The 18,648-nt window shown below is 41.6% G+C and overlaps 1 protein-coding gene across 1 annotated transcript in view; it reads left to right on the top strand.

The window, feature by feature from the left end:
• The window catches only part of DHRSX (dehydrogenase/reductase X-linked), a 175,913-nt gene that overhangs the window by 90,751 nt on the left and 66,514 nt on the right, over positions 1-18,648 (top strand). The window contains exon 4 of the mRNA XM_086470201.1: positions 17,573-17,674. Within this exon, the coding sequence (XP_086326327.1) occupies positions 17,573-17,674 (102 nt within the window). The remainder of the gene's footprint in view (positions 1-17,572; positions 17,675-18,648) is intronic.

Here is an 18,648-nt window from a genome sequence, read left to right as displayed (position 1 = left end):
TAAACATTCTTGGATTACAAGTCTGAGTGTTAGTAATAGGTGGCTTTATCACAAGCTGACCACAGCAGAACAGAAGGATTATTCAGATAACCTCTGAGGGAGCACGGGTATGTTCTTTAAATTGTATAAGTACTGGCTTAAGTTTCTCTCTTGTGTCAGTCATCAGTTTTGTCACTTCCCCACTAATAACTTGGTTTTATTTCCCCTCTTGTAAATGAAACAAAACCTTATAGTTTAAAGTGACGGATTAGATGTTTCTGCCAGGAATTAATGCATGACACACATTCTTCTTGAGATGGGTGTATTTCCAGGCACTAGAAGGATTGCTCCCACTGTTTTGTAAGTACCAGATACAGCCTCTTCCCCCTCCTTTCACTGAAAAGCTCCAGAAGACTGAATTCAGTTGGAAGGAGAGATGTGTACTTTATGCCCATAAGCAAAAACAGATTTTAAAGAGGGACTGGAAGAATAAAAGAATACAACAGCAGTAGAGGGAAATAGAGAAGTGAGACAGAGGAAGAAAGATGTTGCCCTGGATTTCTGCTTCAGGCTAAGCTGTCCTGCCAGGTGTTACACAAAACACATGATGACCCTACTCCCAGAAAAAAAGAGAAGCAGCATAAACTGGCCTTTCTGTAGAGTGGATTCACTTCAGCCACAAAGCATAGTAGTCAGGAAACCAAGGGCAAAGGGGAATAAGAAACTGCTCTTGTGGGCAAACTAACCCTGTCAATCTAGAGAAGCGTGGAAGGATTCCCTGCTCCAAGCATGGACTACACATGTCTTTCACTCAGCTTCATGGGTGAAACATAACCTGTAACTTTTGAAATGTCATCAGTTGTCACTCACATACCTTGACTGCATGTTCTTTGCCTTTTAATGGTTGCTGCTCACTCCAACTGAGGTAAAAAAATTATTGGCTGGATATTGTAGCCACAATTGCCAGTGATAAAACAGGCATCAGCTTTGGTAATTTTGAAAAAAAAAAAAAAATTTACTGATGTACTACTTGCATATACAAGCTTTTTGAGAGAGTTTTGAAAACAGGCCTGTATTAAAGTAGTATAAAATCATAGCTGTGACTCACAGCTTACGCAGAGACAATGTAACTTCTGCTTATGTTAAGAAAATATATCTTAAAAGACCATTGATCAAACCCAGGTTGATTAGAGCTAAAGAATGTAGTAATTTGGAGCAATGCAAGTCAAGCATCTTAAAGGGTTTGTTTTCTATTAGAAATTTAAATCTCCTAAAAAGCATTGCCAAGCTGTAACAAGTCCTTTATTCCACAAAAACAAAATTATGTGGAAAGTGAATACTGCCCTCCAGCAAAATTACATTCCAAGTTGCCCAAATGTCTTAAATTGTTCTCTGTTCTCTCTGGCTTGGGCTTCCCTTTCTTTCTCATTGACTTAGCTTTGCAACAGCAAAGAGATGTCTTCAGAGAACATGAATGCAGTTGTTTCCAAAATAGGGACAGGGAATATTTGTGTTCAATTTACCTTTTTCTTCATGACTTTCAGGAACAGTTTAATAGAGAATGCGTTAGTGAGCCTGAATTCTTTCTGCTTCACCTGATTCTCTTTGGGAAGGTAATGTTTAAACAGAAATGACGGCTGAATACTGTGGGCGATCATCCACGTGGACTGTTTGGATGTGTGTTATAGATAGCTGTGCCTATCGAAAAGGAGCAAATTACGACTTTCTCACTGTGAAGTCCAGAAACTTTGAAGATATGTTATTAGACAGATACTGAACCATTTGGGTAGAGACAGATGAAACTCTGCCTGGGTAATATCAGGTGGATCTCTGCTTAGGAAATACCAATAAACTTGCAGTTTCTAATTCTAAATATTTATCCAAGGAGACATAGAAAGGAACAAAGAAATTCTCCAGTGGTGTCGTGAACAACTCTCCACCTCTGGTTATCATGCAAGATAACCACTGTTGTCCTCCTTTCTCATCAGAGGACAGAAGAATGCAATGATGGCCACACAGGTTTTCCCCATCTCAAGATAACTAGCCCTGTGAAGAAGAACTAGCATTCTTCTTTCTTGCTGGCTTCCCTCAGCTAGTAGCTCATCAAGCTATGCCGTAGCTCATGGAGTAAATGATAGGTTCAATTTGGGAAGGAGTAACTGTAGGGTCAGGCCCCGTGTCACACAGGAGGTCAGAAAGATGGGCTATACTGGTGCTGATCTGTGCCACACGCAGCATGGGGTGAGGCTCCCTCTTGTTTCTGAGAGCCCCATGCTACAGACGTGGGCATACTCAAGCCATTTCCATGTTTTCTTTCCACCTCGCTGACTGTAGGCTACGTCCTTGTTGAGCTTTTTAGAAAAATTTTGGGGTAATTTTTGCCTAAAATATAATAATCCCTTTTAAATTCAGGTCAAGACTTATATTTTTTCCAGGCTTGCTGGAGAGGGGATGATGCCTCCCAGCTCTTACATGCAGCAGTGCCTTGTGCTGCTGCGCTGTGCCTGCAGCCTGAAGAGAGCTGCTGCCAGCAGCTGGAAATGGGATGTATTTCTCAGGGAAGCAGAAGTTGATGGTTTTCTGTAGGCACAAACCTCCTGAAAGAAGATTTCTTCTAGAGAGCATGGAGATTGGGAGGAAAGGATAAGGGAAGATGAGGGAAGTGAAGCAAGTGTGTATGAAGGATGGGGATTAGTTCCTCCTTTGATGATTTTGGAGGCTGGGCAAAGGAAAATGCTTAGTTTTCTGCATCCATTAAAGCTATCAGGACAAGCAATGTGCAGAAGTCAAACACAGGGTAGAGGGGTCCCTTGGAAGAGTACCCTAATATTTCTGAGAGGCTCATATTTAGATTCAGAGTGTATTTCTAATCCAAACATCATTTGGTATATTAAGGCTATTTCAGAGCCTAAGTGGCATCTGGACATTTGCCTCTTTGCATCCACTAGCTACCACCACCGTTACAGTGCAGATGGCAGTGTGTCTGCCTTGGGGTATAACTTTTAACAGGGACTGAAGGTCTGCAGTTGCCAGAAATTGAATTACCAACAGCCAAGGGTCTGAAAAATTGGAAAAATTAAATAGAGATAATTCACAGAGCATTGATGGCTGCCATCCAAGTAGTCTGAAAGAACCAAACAACAAAGCAGCCAAGCTGCTAACCCAAATATATAATTTACCCTTAAATTAGCACTCTACATGCCCATTAAAAATGTGTTGTTCTAGAGCTTTATGCAGAGCTAACCAAATTTACTTCGGCCCCAAAAATTGTGGTTGAGGAGATCTGTGTCACTTTTATGAAGTAACCGGAGGAAGCACACGGTCGCTGTGCCGGCAGGGGATGCTGTGGCTGAGTGGTCGCTCCAAATCTTGCCGAAGCCCTGCTCTCCCTTTTCCCCCAGGCAGAGCTGATGTATTTTCCCAGGTGGGTGCCGACTCATCTGCGCTGCCCTTTCTGAGATGAGGGAGGGGAGGTGGGAAGGGGACCCACCACCCTTCCCAGCGCCAGGGTGTGTTGTACAATGCATGCCATGGCATCGGAGGCTGGATTCATCACTCTACAGGTGTGAGTTGAGCTGAGCCCTAAATATAGACTTAAGGAGGCACTATGGTGGGTGAGAATCTGCTAAAAACAGGCAGTGTGGTTTTTATATGTTGCGGCATGCTGCACCAAAATTTTACATCAGTCTTTTGATCTTGCAGCGCTGCTAAGCTGGGGCTCTGCAGCAATTTGAAATGTATTCAAAGGGTAGAACTCAGATCCAGATCCGCTGTTAAATGTAGTCTGCTAGAATAGCATGCTTGATTGCATAGAAGTTACTATCATCTGATTTATTTACCAGTATGTGGGGGGTTATCTTCCCCAAAAAGGCTAGTTTGGCATTGAGCAGAAATCAAAAACCTTCATAAGTGCCCAGATCCAGTATCATACCAGTTGCAGTTCTCTACTTTCCTTCTTCATAGTGTCATGATCAGAGCTATCACCATATTAGAAATAGTAATCTATGGTGAGGAGTATACTTAGCTTCTTCATTAACCAAACACCGGTAATACATCAGAAAGTGTAGGAGAATAATTCCCTGCAGAGGATGCAAAATTTAAAAGAGGTTTGTCTTTCTGAATTTATTTTTCTTAGATAAGAGAATGGGAAAAAAATCCAGCTTACCTATATTTGAGTTATACTTGGGTTTAAGCAGACTAACGAGAATCTCTTTTCTCCCTTCACTCTCTTAAAAGCTTGTCCCTGAAGGGTGTGCCCCAAAGGAAAAAAACAGTGCTGTGACTATTGCCTCAAAAAAGGACAGACCCTTCTACCTACTGCTGGTTTCCTCCCCGCTAACTAGAAAGCAGATGTACACAGAAGTAGGTTCATACACTTGTTATGCGTTTAACAATGCTATACATCTCTTTTCACCAATCCAGCAAGCTTGGCTGCTGTCACTGTAGTATGACTGATGCATTGCTCCGTACTTTGCACCCCTTCTGCAGGTGAGAAATTCAGACCTGGAGGAGTATCTCACCAACACTTTTAAAAAATTAGTTTACCTGATAAAAGTATATCCAGAAAGTCCAGAGATGGAATGGGAATGCAAAGACTTATCTGGACAGGTAATCGTTTCTCTAGAGCTGGTGTAAAGGGCAATAGCAAAGACTATTTTTTGCCCACCTGGTACCTTCCTTGTGCTGTACCTTTAGAAAAACTATTTTGTTTCCTTTTTCTTGAAAAAGGGGGGTTTATGCAGTTAAAAGTATCTGTTTCTTTCCTGTATAATCCCCAAATGAAAGTACACCCTTTCCAGCCAGACATAGCATTCCCAGGGATATTTTCTAATGAAAGCAAGATTTTCCACAAACTGTCTAATGAAAATGCTTATCAGCATAAGTCAATACCGGATAGTACACAGAATACTCATTCCTGAAAGTAAGAATTACTCAGATGTCCAGAAGTCAGTTTGCCTTCAAGAAGAACAAAAATACCAGAAACACTGAATATTGACATGGAGGAGAAGCTAAGTGGCTCTGGCTTAGATTGCCTGAAAGTCCAGGGCAGTGTTAGCAGGGAACTGCTATAAAAGGTAATTGCTTAAAAGCCCTGTCAGTGAATAGGGACACTACATTAGAGTGATCATGTTAAAAATTCTGGAGGACCAGCATGGGAGATGAGATGAGAAGAATAGCAAAGTAACAAAACAGGATTGGAGTGCGGGGGAAAGATCTAAAGTTTCCTAAAGAAAAAAAACAAAGTCTTTCTTACATGAATACCTCCCTAAAAATAGTAAGAAATGCATATTTGTTTAGATGTAAAAAGAGAAAGGAGGCAGAATCCAGTATACTGGGCAGCCTGTGAATCAGCAATCAAGAGTCTCTGGTTCTGTTCTTGGCATTTTAGTCTTCTGCACTTCTTTTTCCTATCACTTTGCTGGCTAGTAAGGTCTCTACAGCAGATTAGTAGCTGAGAGAGCTGTGTGATTTATAAAGCAGCAGCAAAACTGCTGGTTCTCACCTGGGATGCATAGCTATAGTGTTGTTATTTTAGAAATGATAATGTCTTGCAGTTTGCTTAAGCTCAGTCTCAGTTATGTGCATGTACATACAGAGCAACACCAAACCCAGCCACTACAATTATCTTTACCTCCTTTGACTCTTGAGATGTGTTTGTCAATTAGAGCGTGCAACGGTATATCAATTTTTCTGTTGAGAAGTCACAGTTATTTCAGAGACATTCACAATACAAAAAGAATTTAAACACTCCCTGCACGACTCCTTATCTTTTTCCAGCATGAATTTTCTTTGTGTTACCCAGCTATCTGTGAGCCTTTGGCAAGATCCTCTTGGAAGTTCTCACTCTCTTTTTTTCCCCCTCTAATCTTGAGTACGGTGAATAACACTGAGTCATCTGCACGCATGCCCAGTTCTCTGCTTTTCCTCTCATTCTCTGTTTATTCATAATTAGTTGAAACTGAACGTTGGGATTCAAATCACCTAATTTTTGAGGTTTATGATGCAGAGGTTTAAATCTGAGTCAGTGTCCCCAAGCTCCCGTCGCAGTCTGTGGAGAGGAATAAACAGTTGTAGGACATGATTCATCTCATCTTAAACTAGATTTGTGAAACAGGTCAGATGAATCATATCTTAGAAGCCCTCTACAGACCTAAGCTTGCTTAAGCATGAAACAGTCTAGTGTCAGATCTGGAGAAACAGAGAAAGTAAGCCTATGCATCCTGATTCTTGGAGGAGTGGGAAAGGGCAATGGCATTGCTACCCAAGGTTGTTTATGTTCCCTTACCATAACCCAGATAACATCCCAGGTATAGATTGGCATGAGCCAGGAGAAGCAGTTGCACCAGCAGACCTGTGTGGATGGAGCGAAGAGAGGCAGGGATGTGAGAGGACAGCAGCCACCCCGCTGGGCGGTCAGAAACCAGGTTAGCTCTGACTAACCTAGTCCTAAAGCTGCACCACTGGTGGAAGGGGCAGCCCTTGCCTCTCGGGTCTGCTCTACCCCAGCTGCCTGCTCCCACTGCCTCCCCTCTGCTAACTCTGCTGCCTGTGCTGACACAGGGGTGGAGTAACTCACTGATCCATGTGAAGACTCTCTCCAAAAAGAGGGGAAAAAGGAGGAAAAAAAAGTTGATCGAAGCTGGATCTGAGAGCTGCTCAAGCTTGCCTCATGGGTGCTAGGACTGACATGGAGGAAAAAGCAGAAAACTTCTGGGCAAAACGAAGGTAGCGTTTGCAGAAGTATGTGTTATGGATAGTTGTCACGTCTAGAGCAAAAGATGATGTATTCTCGACAACTCAAAGTTATTCTTGCCTGGAGCTTGGAAATATTATTCCCTTCTTTGTTTTATTTCCTTTGACTCTGGAAGGTTTTTGTCCTTGAAGTACTACAAAGCACAGACACTATCAGCCTCTCTGTGTTACCTCAGAGGGTGTGGAGCAGAATATTTGCTGAGGTGTTTTCATGGTAATACCAAAGCTTATTACAAATGTACTTGTTCACACTGGAGGATTTTTTTTTGGTGGTTTTGAACTGGTAAGCAGCTATAGTCGGAAAATGCGTATTCTTTTCAGGAAGTGTAGCTAATGAGAGAGTTGTTTTGCCATCACATAATGATTAAGGTCTGGTCATGAATTGAAAGTTGATTTCCTGTATGAAATATCTAGACAGTGTGCTGACAAACAGCCCTTCTGGAAGGGATTTTTTTCAGATCTCCAAGTATATGTTTAGTATTGGCTTATGGAAAGATGCTCCTGCACAGCAGACTAAGACATACTGCTTGCATTCTGAGTTTTGACTGAAACCTTTGCTACTTGCCATAAAATAGCATAGAGGGTCTTACTCTATTTTTAAAAATCATTAATAGCAAGTAAAAATTAAAAGACTGAACGTCACAAGCCAGTTAATCTCTCTTGACAATTATGTCCAGGAGAGGAGAAGCCAGACCCACACCAATGATGACCAAGTGGCCTAGCTCAGTTCTTGGCCACTGTGGGAACTGGGGTATCATCAGCACTGAGCTATTTCAGTCTCAAAGCAGGGTCATTGGATTTGGAGGTTCATTAGTGCAGCAACAGAAAAACAGTCTGTTCTACAGATTTTATGGTTTTAGGAGTGCCTGTAATTAAGGTAGCCCTGTTTCGGCAACCCCCTGGCTTTCTGAACAGGCTCTTCTTCACTGAAGCTTGTGTCGATTCTGTTTCCAAAATGAATACATTGAGTCTGTGAAGGCTTCTTGTTTTGTTTTATAAAGTGAAGAAAGTAGACTTTCACCTTAAAAAATGCATGTTAGGGAGGCTGAGGGAAGCAAGATTTAGGGGTGTAAAGATATGAGCAAGGTAGCTAATTTGAAACTAAATTGAATTTGGTAGGGTTTGGTTAGCTTGGAAAAATGTTTTGAATAAATAAATTACATTTGCTTGTGAACTGTAAGCTATTCATATAGAAAAGAAATTCCGCAAGTCAAGAGAGGAACAGCTCAAGAGGAGTGCTGGTGCATGTTTTAGTCAGGGTACATGTCTAATAAAATATTCTGAAGGAGAAGACTGCCAGCAAAAGATCACTGGGCCCTTTTTTGTCCTCACTGGTGCTCTTTCATATGCTTGTATGTGTCCTTGATCATCAAATTATACAAGTGGTTCGATATTTTAACTTTTAAGCTATGCAACCCAAGGTGCATTGGGAATGTGCAAGTCCATAGCTGACAAACTGGAAAGAAATGATAGCTCCATATCGTTTGCAGAACGATACCAGTTTAAATCAGTTGAGGACTCAGCATCATTTCTAGGAAGACTCATGCTCCTAGCTTGCTCTGAAGTACATTTTTATTTTGTCATCCTGTAAAAGCCTTGCTGACTTTTGTCTTCTTTAATAGCTTGACACTGTACTACTTCCAAAAAGCTTTCTACCTGAGTTTCATTCCTGATTGAAAGTGTCAATATAAGGACACTGTAATGTGTGTGTCACATGTGTGCCATATATTTTGAGGTTTTAAATGAGATATAGATAACACTGTGGAGTTAAGCCACTGTAAGGAGTAAATGTCACCCAAGAAGAAGAAACATATCTGCAATTCACGAAATGTAACAATGAAATTTAATATAAAAATCTGTTCATGAGGAAGCAAGAGGAAAAAGTATGTAGAATCATAGAATCATGGAATAGTTTGGGATGGAAGGGACCTAGTTTGGGTTGGAAGGGACCTTTAAAGGTCATCTAGTCCAAACCCCCAGGCAATGAGGGTAGTAATGGTAATGAGGGCATTCTAAACCATCTTCTTTTCCGTCCATAAATGATGAATCTTCAGGTGCTCACTGTGAGCTCTTCTGTCCCCATGAGGCAGAGGGAATTTACCTGGGCCTGTCCTCTGGTTTCTGGTTCCTGTGGAGGGAAGAAAACATACTTAGCTGTGAATGGGATGAAGGCTGCCTTCCTCAATCTTCAAAAAGAGATATGAGAAGCATTTCCACAGCAACACATTTTTTTTTGCCAAATATCAGCCCCAGAGTGAAACTAGTGTGACCATGTCATTTTCCCACGGGGCTGTAAATGGTCCTATGAAGAGCCAAAATCACGTTTCCTTTCAACCTATGTGAAGGTACATCTGTAGAGACTAGAAATGATGACAGAAGGGTTTCCCAAAACAGTTGTTCAGTGGGGTAAAATCAAAGTCTTCCCACAGCAACAAGGGAGGATATCAGAGGACTTTGTCTCTCTGCAGTCAGAAACCTGGGTGATCAGCACCTGAACTCATAAGCAGGGGGAGGGAGATGGTATCTAATTTCCAGGAAGCATATGAGGAAATTCTGTATGTATCTATTATTGTATTTGCTATTCTAAAAAAATAAAGCCTCCCCAGACAATAATCTAGAGGAAATTTTGCCCACAGGAGCTTGAGATAACCTTTCTCACCCTGAGAGCTGGCTATGTATCCCTCTGCTTTTGTACTGCTGCCACCACCTCCTAAGGTTACTCTTCCAACAAGTTGATGGCAGCTTATTTCTTTTCAGGTCTTGTCCCCACTGAACAGAAAATGTCAAACATTACACAGCAAAGCACTGCTTTGCATGTTTGGAAATCCCAGAGCATGCTTTGTCCGTAGAAATTGTGCTAAAATGGTAGCATATTTAAATAACATCCTACCTGGTGGTGCACTTAGCAGAATCGTTCATGGGCACCTCTGTTACTTTACCTGGACTACCTCCTTTTTTGTACTGCTGTTACATCCCAGTGCTCTAACAACGTGATCTATGAAGCTGTTCAGGGGGCTCTCCTGCTATGAGCTGATATTTTGGCTGTAATGGGAGCTGGTAGTAGTGATGGAACTGAAACACTGTTCTCACCCTGGAATTTTGCTTATTGTTATTAACCAGTAACAAAAGCTACTGAAGTGTTCATTATATTTGACGAGTTAAAGGATCACTGGTCTAGGCCACACACTTCTCTGGTGGAAGCTGAAGTAGCTAAGCCAGACTGCTCAGTTTCTGAAAGTAAATTTCTTTTTTATTTTACTCTTCCACCTCTGAGAGAGAAAGCATCTCTCAGAGAGCTGAAAACATTTTCCCCCATTTCTCTTAGTACAATAGGTTAAAGCTACATGGTTAAGAAACGGCACCATGAAATGCCTTTTTTTTTTTTTTTTTACAATAGCTCTTTGAGCAGACAATGTTCAAATCATCGAGGAAGAAAAAAAAGCATAAATTTTTATTGTTTGCCCAATGTGGACTTCTGTTTATGTCATGAACACTGATGTAGAGCTCTTTTTTCACTGAATAGGCTGGAGGATGACACGCAGAGGCTGTTCATAAAGGCTAATATTAGGCACTGGAAGCTAATCTCTTTAGACTGCCTTTAAAGATAGTGGCACTAGAATGGGTGACTCAGAAAAGGAGCAGCTGAGTTTAGGTGCTCTTCCTTGCCTGCTGGAAGGCTGGAGACAAACTAGGCTAGCTAAAGTTGTGAGTGTATCTTTTAATGACCACTCCAAACTGTACCCAAACAGTATGTCTTTAAATATGCTTACTATTTTGATCCATGGCACTGCACTCACACACTTTGCCAGATGGATGTGTTCCACCTGTGTTTTTCTTCAATGGCATATCACAAGCATCAGCTTGAACAGTAAAGCTGTGCTGGAGTTAGCATGGTTTATTATTTCTATTAACAGTCTATGAAAAACCAGTGATCTGAAAAACTGCCACAAAATTATTCAAACTAATAAAGGACAGAGGATAAGACTCAGGGGAACTTGTAAGATGCCCAGCATTTGGCAACAGCCAACATTTTGGTCCACGGTCACGTACTTAAAATAGTTTGAAGGATTAGGAGCCAAAGTTCTGCAAATTGTCACCGTAACCACAGCTGGAATTACGTGTCAACTGGTGTCATAGATGTGATTGCACATACTAGGACTTTTCTGTGCATTAATCAATTTAATATTCAATTCCTGTGAATCTTGGCTGCTAATGCAGAATGGGGGAGATTCTGGAGTGCTTGTGGTGTAGAAGCCACAGAGGTCATCAAGTGCACAAGGGCAGGAGCATGGCATAAATAGGAGATGCTGTGCTTGCTGCATTTATGATGACTGTCTCTCATTGTGCTCAATATGCAATTGGCTGGTACACACCTTATTTACCTGTAGGATTTTTTTTGGTTTTGTTTTCCTAGAAGTCCTTTTAATATAAGCATTTTATAGTCCTGAATAACATGCAATGTTCTGTCATCATGCATGTCTGAGTAGAACTTAGATCACAGTCCTTGTGTTAGTCCCAGACTACGTAAAGAACTTCTGTTAACAGGAGTTACGTTCTGTAGATGGGGACTTGTGTGCTTCTGCACATACCCAGTTGGTAGAATGATACACCACAGTATTTTTTAGCAGCCTAGAAGCACTTTTGCATTTTCCGCTGACAGTGTTGTCATATAGGAGCCACTGTTTTGGGCTCAGGTGGTCAAAATTTCCAGCTGGCCAGAAGCTCATTCCTCTCCCTTGGCAGCCCTGTTTTAATTGAGAACGACTTTTGTTTTGTCTGGAAGATGTGTAACCAGGTGATCAGAACTTGCTGAGAAAGATGAGTTGATTCTAGGACACCTTACTTTGGGGAGGGGAGACCACAGGAGAAGGGAGATACCAGGCTTGTCTCTGGAGACCAGACCAGCCAAAGCCACTCTTTATTAGCGTCAGCAAGGACAGTGTGGTGACAAAAGGGAAGGAGGCTCCAGTCAGTACTGCTTTATGTCTTCTCCTCCTCCCAATTCATGCTTTTTCTCTCCTGAGGTATGCTCCACTCCCACATTTCCACCTGCCACCTTGTTGACAGAGCTTCTCTAGCTCTGTGATGCAGCATCTATCAGATCGTAGATATTTGCCTCATTAAGAGCACTTTCTGATAAAAAACATCTCCATTGCACTGTCCAGGTGCTCAGAAGTATACTCAGTTCTTTCATGAACAGGACATTTCTCTGTGCTGCTGTGAAGGTGTCAAAGTGTAACTCTATGAGGTGGAATAGCAGATGAAAGGCCAAATTCCTTAGTTCCCCCTGCGGATATATGCCAGCCAGAGAGCAATGCACCTGTGTGGAGCTTTTGAAACATGTTTTTGAGCATGGATCTGTGACTGTTGAGCACCATTTTTTATTATCTTTTCTAGCAAGCATTCCTTGTGCCTTGCTGGAGAAGTGACTCTTCCAGGTATCTCCAGACACTGGATAGATTGGAGGCAAGCAGGAATGGGCAAAGCAATCCTTTCTGTAGTCCTCTTTCCACCATGAACTACGAGTGCTCAGCTCCCTGCGAGGCTGAGCAGAGTTGGATTTTTCCCTAGAATTGATCCCCTGCTTGTGTTTTTAACACAGAGACAGTGAAAGCATGATGGAAAACTGCTTTGGCATAAGTAATATAAGGGAGTTGACTCTGCCTTATGATTTCTTCTGAAGTGGAGCTGTAGCTGCCCATAATAACTTCAAGATGATGAGTTGAATGCAGAAAATTGGTATGAATGAATAGTTGGTAGGTGGCCTCCGTCTCATCTTAATCTGATCTAAATCAAACCTAAGTGATGGAGTCTTTGCAGGAGCCCAAACACTGCATTTTCCTGTGTTCAGCTGATCAGTGAATATCTCAGCAGTCCCTGATCATTTACTGCAACACCCATCCAGTCTTTTTGCTTCTGAGTTTTCCTTTCACAGTAGACCAAAATTCCCATTTCATGATTTTTATTCCCTGTGATACACACAAGGAAGAAATGTGCAGTCAGATTCAACTGTGCTGTCGTGGAAAGCAAAGGAGGGAACTCTAGATGTTAAAAAGAAGGGGGTGCTAATAGTGTGAAGAAGCAAATGGACAGAAATGGGGTAGTTGACCCTGAGTGGGAAACTCAGGGGAGCGCAAGCACTCAGGGGATGTGTCAGGCTGTCGTAACACTGGGCCTCCTCCTGCCTCCCATGGGGCTCATGGTGTCAGAAAGCTCTCCAGGAGCCACCAGATGACTGTCCTTCAGGTCCACCGACTTTAGTTACCATGACCAAGCGAGCGGAGAGTGCACAGTGCAGGAGCAGGCACTGAACAGTACAGATGCTCAGTGGTGTCATCTGCAGTCAGGCAACGTAGTTTTGTGCAATCTGTATGGCCTTCTTGAGAAGCAGACAGAAAAACATCATATTAGCTTCTCTGTAGCTGAAAAGGTTCTGCACCAGGCAGATATAGGTTTGAAAAACAACAATTAGGCCAAGCAGCAATTGTAGCACCATCATATATGTGTCTATTCATATGTGGATAATGGCATAAGTAACTCTAGCTGTCTTTTGGGAAATTATACTCCTTTTGTATTTTATTGGCTAATAACTTTCTGACAACTGAGTCATCAAATTACAATAAAATAATAGTAAAATATTTTTAACAGTTTAACATTTTTAGCCAGTGTTTGAAAATTATATATTCACTTACTTTCATTGGAACAATTATTTAAGTAAGACCAAGGGACACATGCGGTAGAACAAAGAAATATAGACGTCTGTCATTATAGAAGTACCCGAAAGCAAGTAGTATAGGAGGAGAAATAAAATGGGATAGAGTCAAAAATTAGAGTATTTCAGTAGCATTAGCTGCAGATATTCTGTATGTAGATTCTACTCACATTTTTGTTCTTAATAGCATACAGAAAATCAAAGGAACCACTTAGTTTTGAAAACCTTTTATGTTATTAAACTCAAAAGCAGAATGACCGCTACTGTCAATTATTAGATACTTGAATAATTTGGAGTCTAGTGTCAGACAAACCAAAAAGATGAGAAGTAACATGTCTAAATGTTAATTTTGACATATTTCAGTTTGCTTGCTGTTATTGCACACCTTTTTGCTCATACCTATCCTATTTGCATCATTATTTCTGAAAAGTAGTTCAAATCACGTTGCTAGTTCAAGTACAGGTTTGGTCATTTGCTCACATTATTAAACACTGGTCTTTACTAATTAAGACATAAAAAAAATTAGCATCCTCAGTATACTTGTGCATGCTTCAAAATATTCTAGAAACTAGCCATTGTCCTTAGCTTCTAACTGTGTAATTCTTCAGTACACTGATAAAAAATATGAAATACTCGGACCATGGGACAAAGAAGAAACTCAATTTCTGTTCAAGGCCCTGCCACTGAGTCAGCACATGACTTGGAGCCGTGTTTTGGCACTCTTTTTTGAGTGGAATGGCGCCTCTGTTGGCGTGACGCTCGTGCCAGTGAAACCTCCTCCCTGGCAAAGAGCCACCATGCACGAATAAGCACGACAAGGACTCTGGTCATTAATGTTTCTGCCCTGTGAGCAAAAAGAAAAGTTTTGGGGCTGATTTGTTTGCTTGTTTTTCTTTCCAAAACACGCTCTGATCTTTTGATGGCAAGTACTTTACAAATACTGAATATGATGACACACTTCCCAAGTAAGCAAGTAAATAAGCTTAGTAATGATAGCCTTGGCCTAGTATGTCATTAGTCTGGGCACTGTACAGTCATAACGAAGGACAGCATTTGCTCTGCAAAACTACAAAATTAAGGGAGGGGAGATCAGACAAATGTGGCAAAAAGTTAATGCCCAGGAAGGATGAGATTGCACTGGTCGAGCTGAAAAGCTCTTGCCTTGGCATGCTGGTTGTCCGATCACCATTGTTGTTGGCAATGCAGAAAAGGACAATTTCAAGGTCAGATGAGGGGAGAGATTAAAATTTAGCTTACTGAATGTTCTCAAGGGCTTGCTTTTCTTGCACATATAGTGGCATTAGCAAAATTCAGGAGAGTCAATAATGTTGCCACAGTCCATACAGGTGATAAAGTGGCCTTCTGCATCAAGATGAATATTTTGTATTAAAAGAGACTCCTCTGTTCGCAGTGTTGGTAGCTGCTTCCTAAGAAGCTGATCATGCTTCCCCTAATCTCTTTCCTTGATGAGCTGCCTGGAGAAGCAGAGCTACAGCAGAGTCAGCATAAAGCTTCACCTAGGTCTTTACTCCATTTATTGTTGCACTAGTTACTAACAGGTTAACACGACCAGGTTTTGTGTATCTGAGCAATTACAGTACCATTCATGTGGTTTTATATAGCTGCCAGGCCACAAGAGGAGTGACCTGAACTGTCTTCTCTTACAGGAATTAATAACTTTTGCATTTCCTTACCACCTCCAGATGCAGGACATCAGTGAAATTAAACAAAATTGCAGGCCTCCTAAAGGTCTATAGGGAGCTCAAGAAATTGTCCAATGTTATTCATGGGTCATTGTTTTTTAAATGGTATGACTTTACAGCCATTTAAAAAAATTATATTTATCCTATATAAAACCTGGAATTTAAAAAAAAAAATTTGAAAAGGCTGCTGAGTAATTTATATCAGTTCACTAAGACAATTTCAGAGGACTAATACTGTCTAGATTAAAAATATATCAGGATTATTAAAGCCCCATACTGTAAAACTGAAGGGAACGAAAGGAACTGTTCTCCTGTAAATTATTTTAATAACAGCTGTGATTGTCTTTTGTTGTGTATCTTGCTGTTGTGCCTGCAGGCCTTCCTAAACTCTTTTTTCACAGACATATGATAAGGAGGCATTATAGCTTGCAGCCTCGGTTGTGACAGGATGAAACAGTTTGGTGAACGTCACTGATGGACTGGGGAAAAAGAGTAAGAGAAAAGGTCTCTTACTGCAGCCAGTGTTGGAGCCTGTTTACCCAATAGTTTAATGTTCCTGTCAGAAAGGCTTTCTTTAGCATGTGTGAAGAACTTTAATTTCACCTTATTTTAAAGGCTGTTTCTTTCATAAGAAGAGGGGAGGGAAGCCGTGTGCAAGAAAGGAGGTGGCTGTTCCTTCCTGTGGAGCACAGGGGAGCAGCTCTCGGGCTGTCAGGTGGGAGGGTGGAGGCGAGCAGGGAAAACACAGAGAGGATCTAGAGACCCAGTCCTCAGCTGGGGTGGTCAAAACTGTCCTGGGGACTGGGCAGAGGTTGCCACATCTGGGAAAATCTGGGAGTTTGTTGAAATCAAGTCAGGCAGTGAGGACTCACCCTGAAAGGTTGCAGTGAGCAAGAGGAGCATGCTTTGTACAGCCTTCGCCTTTCTTTCTGTGGACTTAGTCACTGGAGGTTACTCAGTACTGTCTCACTTTCTCAAGCTGAAACACCTTTTGGTTGTTCTTGAAAAGTTTACTTTATGGAAGAGGTTCAGGCAAATCACCTCAGAGCCGTAGTGTACTGGGTCTGGCTGGGGTGAAGTCGACAACATCTAGCTGACTTGGAGTCCCACCACAACTTGAAGCAAACCAGAAGAGAGAATAACATCTGCACTAGAGACTCACATTTTCTTGCTTAAAACAGAGCTAGTGCTGAAACAAGCCAAAAGCCTGGCATGCAATATGTATACGTTCTAAAAGGCTAAAACAGGTGGATGAGGTCACAGTTTTCTTTCTTTCTTTCCCCTTTGCAGAGTTTCTAAAGAATTTGGATTGTTTGTGTGGGGGTAGCTACTGCTGTTGTAAAAGCTGAACAACTGCAACAGGAGGAAAATTTTTGGACCTGATGAGTTTGAAGTTATTGGGGGATTTAAGCAATCTTTTTTATTTTAATTAATTAATTTTGTAGTGTTGTAGTGAAGGTCAATAGATGACTAATGCTTTGGACAGAGGATGTTTTTGTTAGAGCCATGTTTTCTTGGAACTAAAAACATACCAGTAAGACACTGACACCCTGCCCCTTGACCAATGTTATTGGCGTAGGCAGACTGCTGACCCCCTGCCCCCTTCCACCCTTCCTCATGACTGACATCGGCAGCGTAGGCAGGATGCTGCCCACGGTATCCATGTGAGGTATGGTCCTCTGAAATCACATAGCCATTGCTGGAGCCAAGGGGTGCCGTGACTCTTACCCACATTCCAAAGGCATTTGCATGACTGGCTGTTGCTGCCAGGTGGCCTGGACATCAGGTGTCCCTGGATGACCACCAGACCCATGGCATCACTTAGGGTGCCATGTTTGCTATCAGTGATTGGGTGAGTTGCCATATGGGCACACTGTGGCTCATCTTTCCTGCTGCCTCAATAAAGCTTTGTTTTACCACTTGTTGTCAGACTCCGTCACTATTCAGACCACAGATACTCAGCAGATGATCTGGAAAAAAAACATAGGGCAGCATATTTGTCATCAGAAACACAGGGAAATATTGTGGTGCCCAATGTGGCTTCTGCTCTCCCCGTTTGGTCTCCAACTGCCATGTCTTGATGATCTCAGTGCTGAAGAGCTGCAACCCCTCTTCCTAAATGGTAGCGGTGGAAAAAACAGTAGGACTGGGACGTATTTGCTCCATTTGATACCCTTCTTCACCTCCTGGCAGCAGCATTCCTTGTATTTGCTCTGTGAAGAATCCATAGTTTGAAAACAGAAATGAAGGAAGGAACCTTTAGAGACCAGCTTCACTCATAATTTTCAAAAGCCTGGTTTATTTTTAAAATCTTTACTTTCCTGGTGACATTATCACAGGAATCCTTGTTGATGTCTGTAAGTTTCTTTTTATACAATTGTAACTGTCTTAACTCTGGTTTTGTTCATCTCCTCTTCTCTCCCAGTGGAGTTTTTATACTGTGATTTGGCTTCCATGAAGTCTATACGGCAGTTTGTGCAGCGGTTTAGAGCAAAGAATTGTCCACTCCATGTCCTGGTGAATAATGGTGAGTTCTGATTTTTTTCTTCAAATATCTGCAGGGAAAGATATGACAAATGGGGCTCTCGTCTATCACTTCACATTTCAAATCGATTGTCTGAACCATACAGCAGGTTACAATATTGCTGCATTAACAGGGCTGTCTTTCTAGTAGTTGAATTGCATTTTTTGGAGCAATTGTCAGCTGAGCAGACTGAACACTTCAGTGCCACCCCTGCTCGTGATGTTACTGCAAGTCTTATTCCTTTACTGTGTTTTTTTTTAGCTCTCCAGCACTAAAAATAATGTGACTGCACAAGAATGTGAGCATCCCTAATAAAAATTAAAAAAGGAAAGGAAAGCTATACTTTATGTCTGTGGTAAACCTGTCCTTTCACCTTTATTTGCTTTCTCTCCTCTTGTATTTTCCCTGTATGAACACATGCGTTTACCTTGGCTGCCTGGTGAACTGGGTTGGGGGGCTAATCCATCTGAAATATAATCTAGCAAATTATCCAGCGACCTTGGAGCCGTCACTGCTTAGATCAGGGTGCTGCTGGAAAGTTGTTCGTGTCCTCAGTGGTCACAGAACAAACCAAAAGGATAATATTTATCTTGCATTCATACAATTATCAAATTAATCTCATTACTCTTAGGGATTTTAACTGTTGTTATTCACATACTTGCTATCTAATTATGTTTTATAGCCACAGTATTTTTGGAAACCAGCCCGTACAATAATTTTCCTCCAAAAACCTTGCATGCTCTGCATGCAGTTTCCTAAAGGGGAATTTTCACCTGTCTTTAACTAGGGGAAAAACCCGCCAGCAACAATTTAGGCTTCTTTTAGAAGTTTTCTGCTGTTATATGCTGCTGTTCTTGTTTTCCCAATTATTTGCATGTATTTTTATTAAGTCATCCCAAAGAACATTCTCAGTTTTCCTGTGCACCCTTCAGTCCTAGTGAGGGCAAACGTGCTGTAAATAAATAGGTTTGTAACAT

Source organism: Leptosomus discolor, chromosome 1 (genome assembly GCF_034619465.1).
Source record: "Leptosomus discolor isolate bLepDis1 chromosome 1, bLepDis1.hap2, whole genome shotgun sequence".
NCBI lineage: Eukaryota > Metazoa > Chordata > Aves > Leptosomiformes > Leptosomidae > Leptosomus > Leptosomus discolor.
This window is presented reverse-complemented; position numbering and strand designations above follow the sequence as displayed.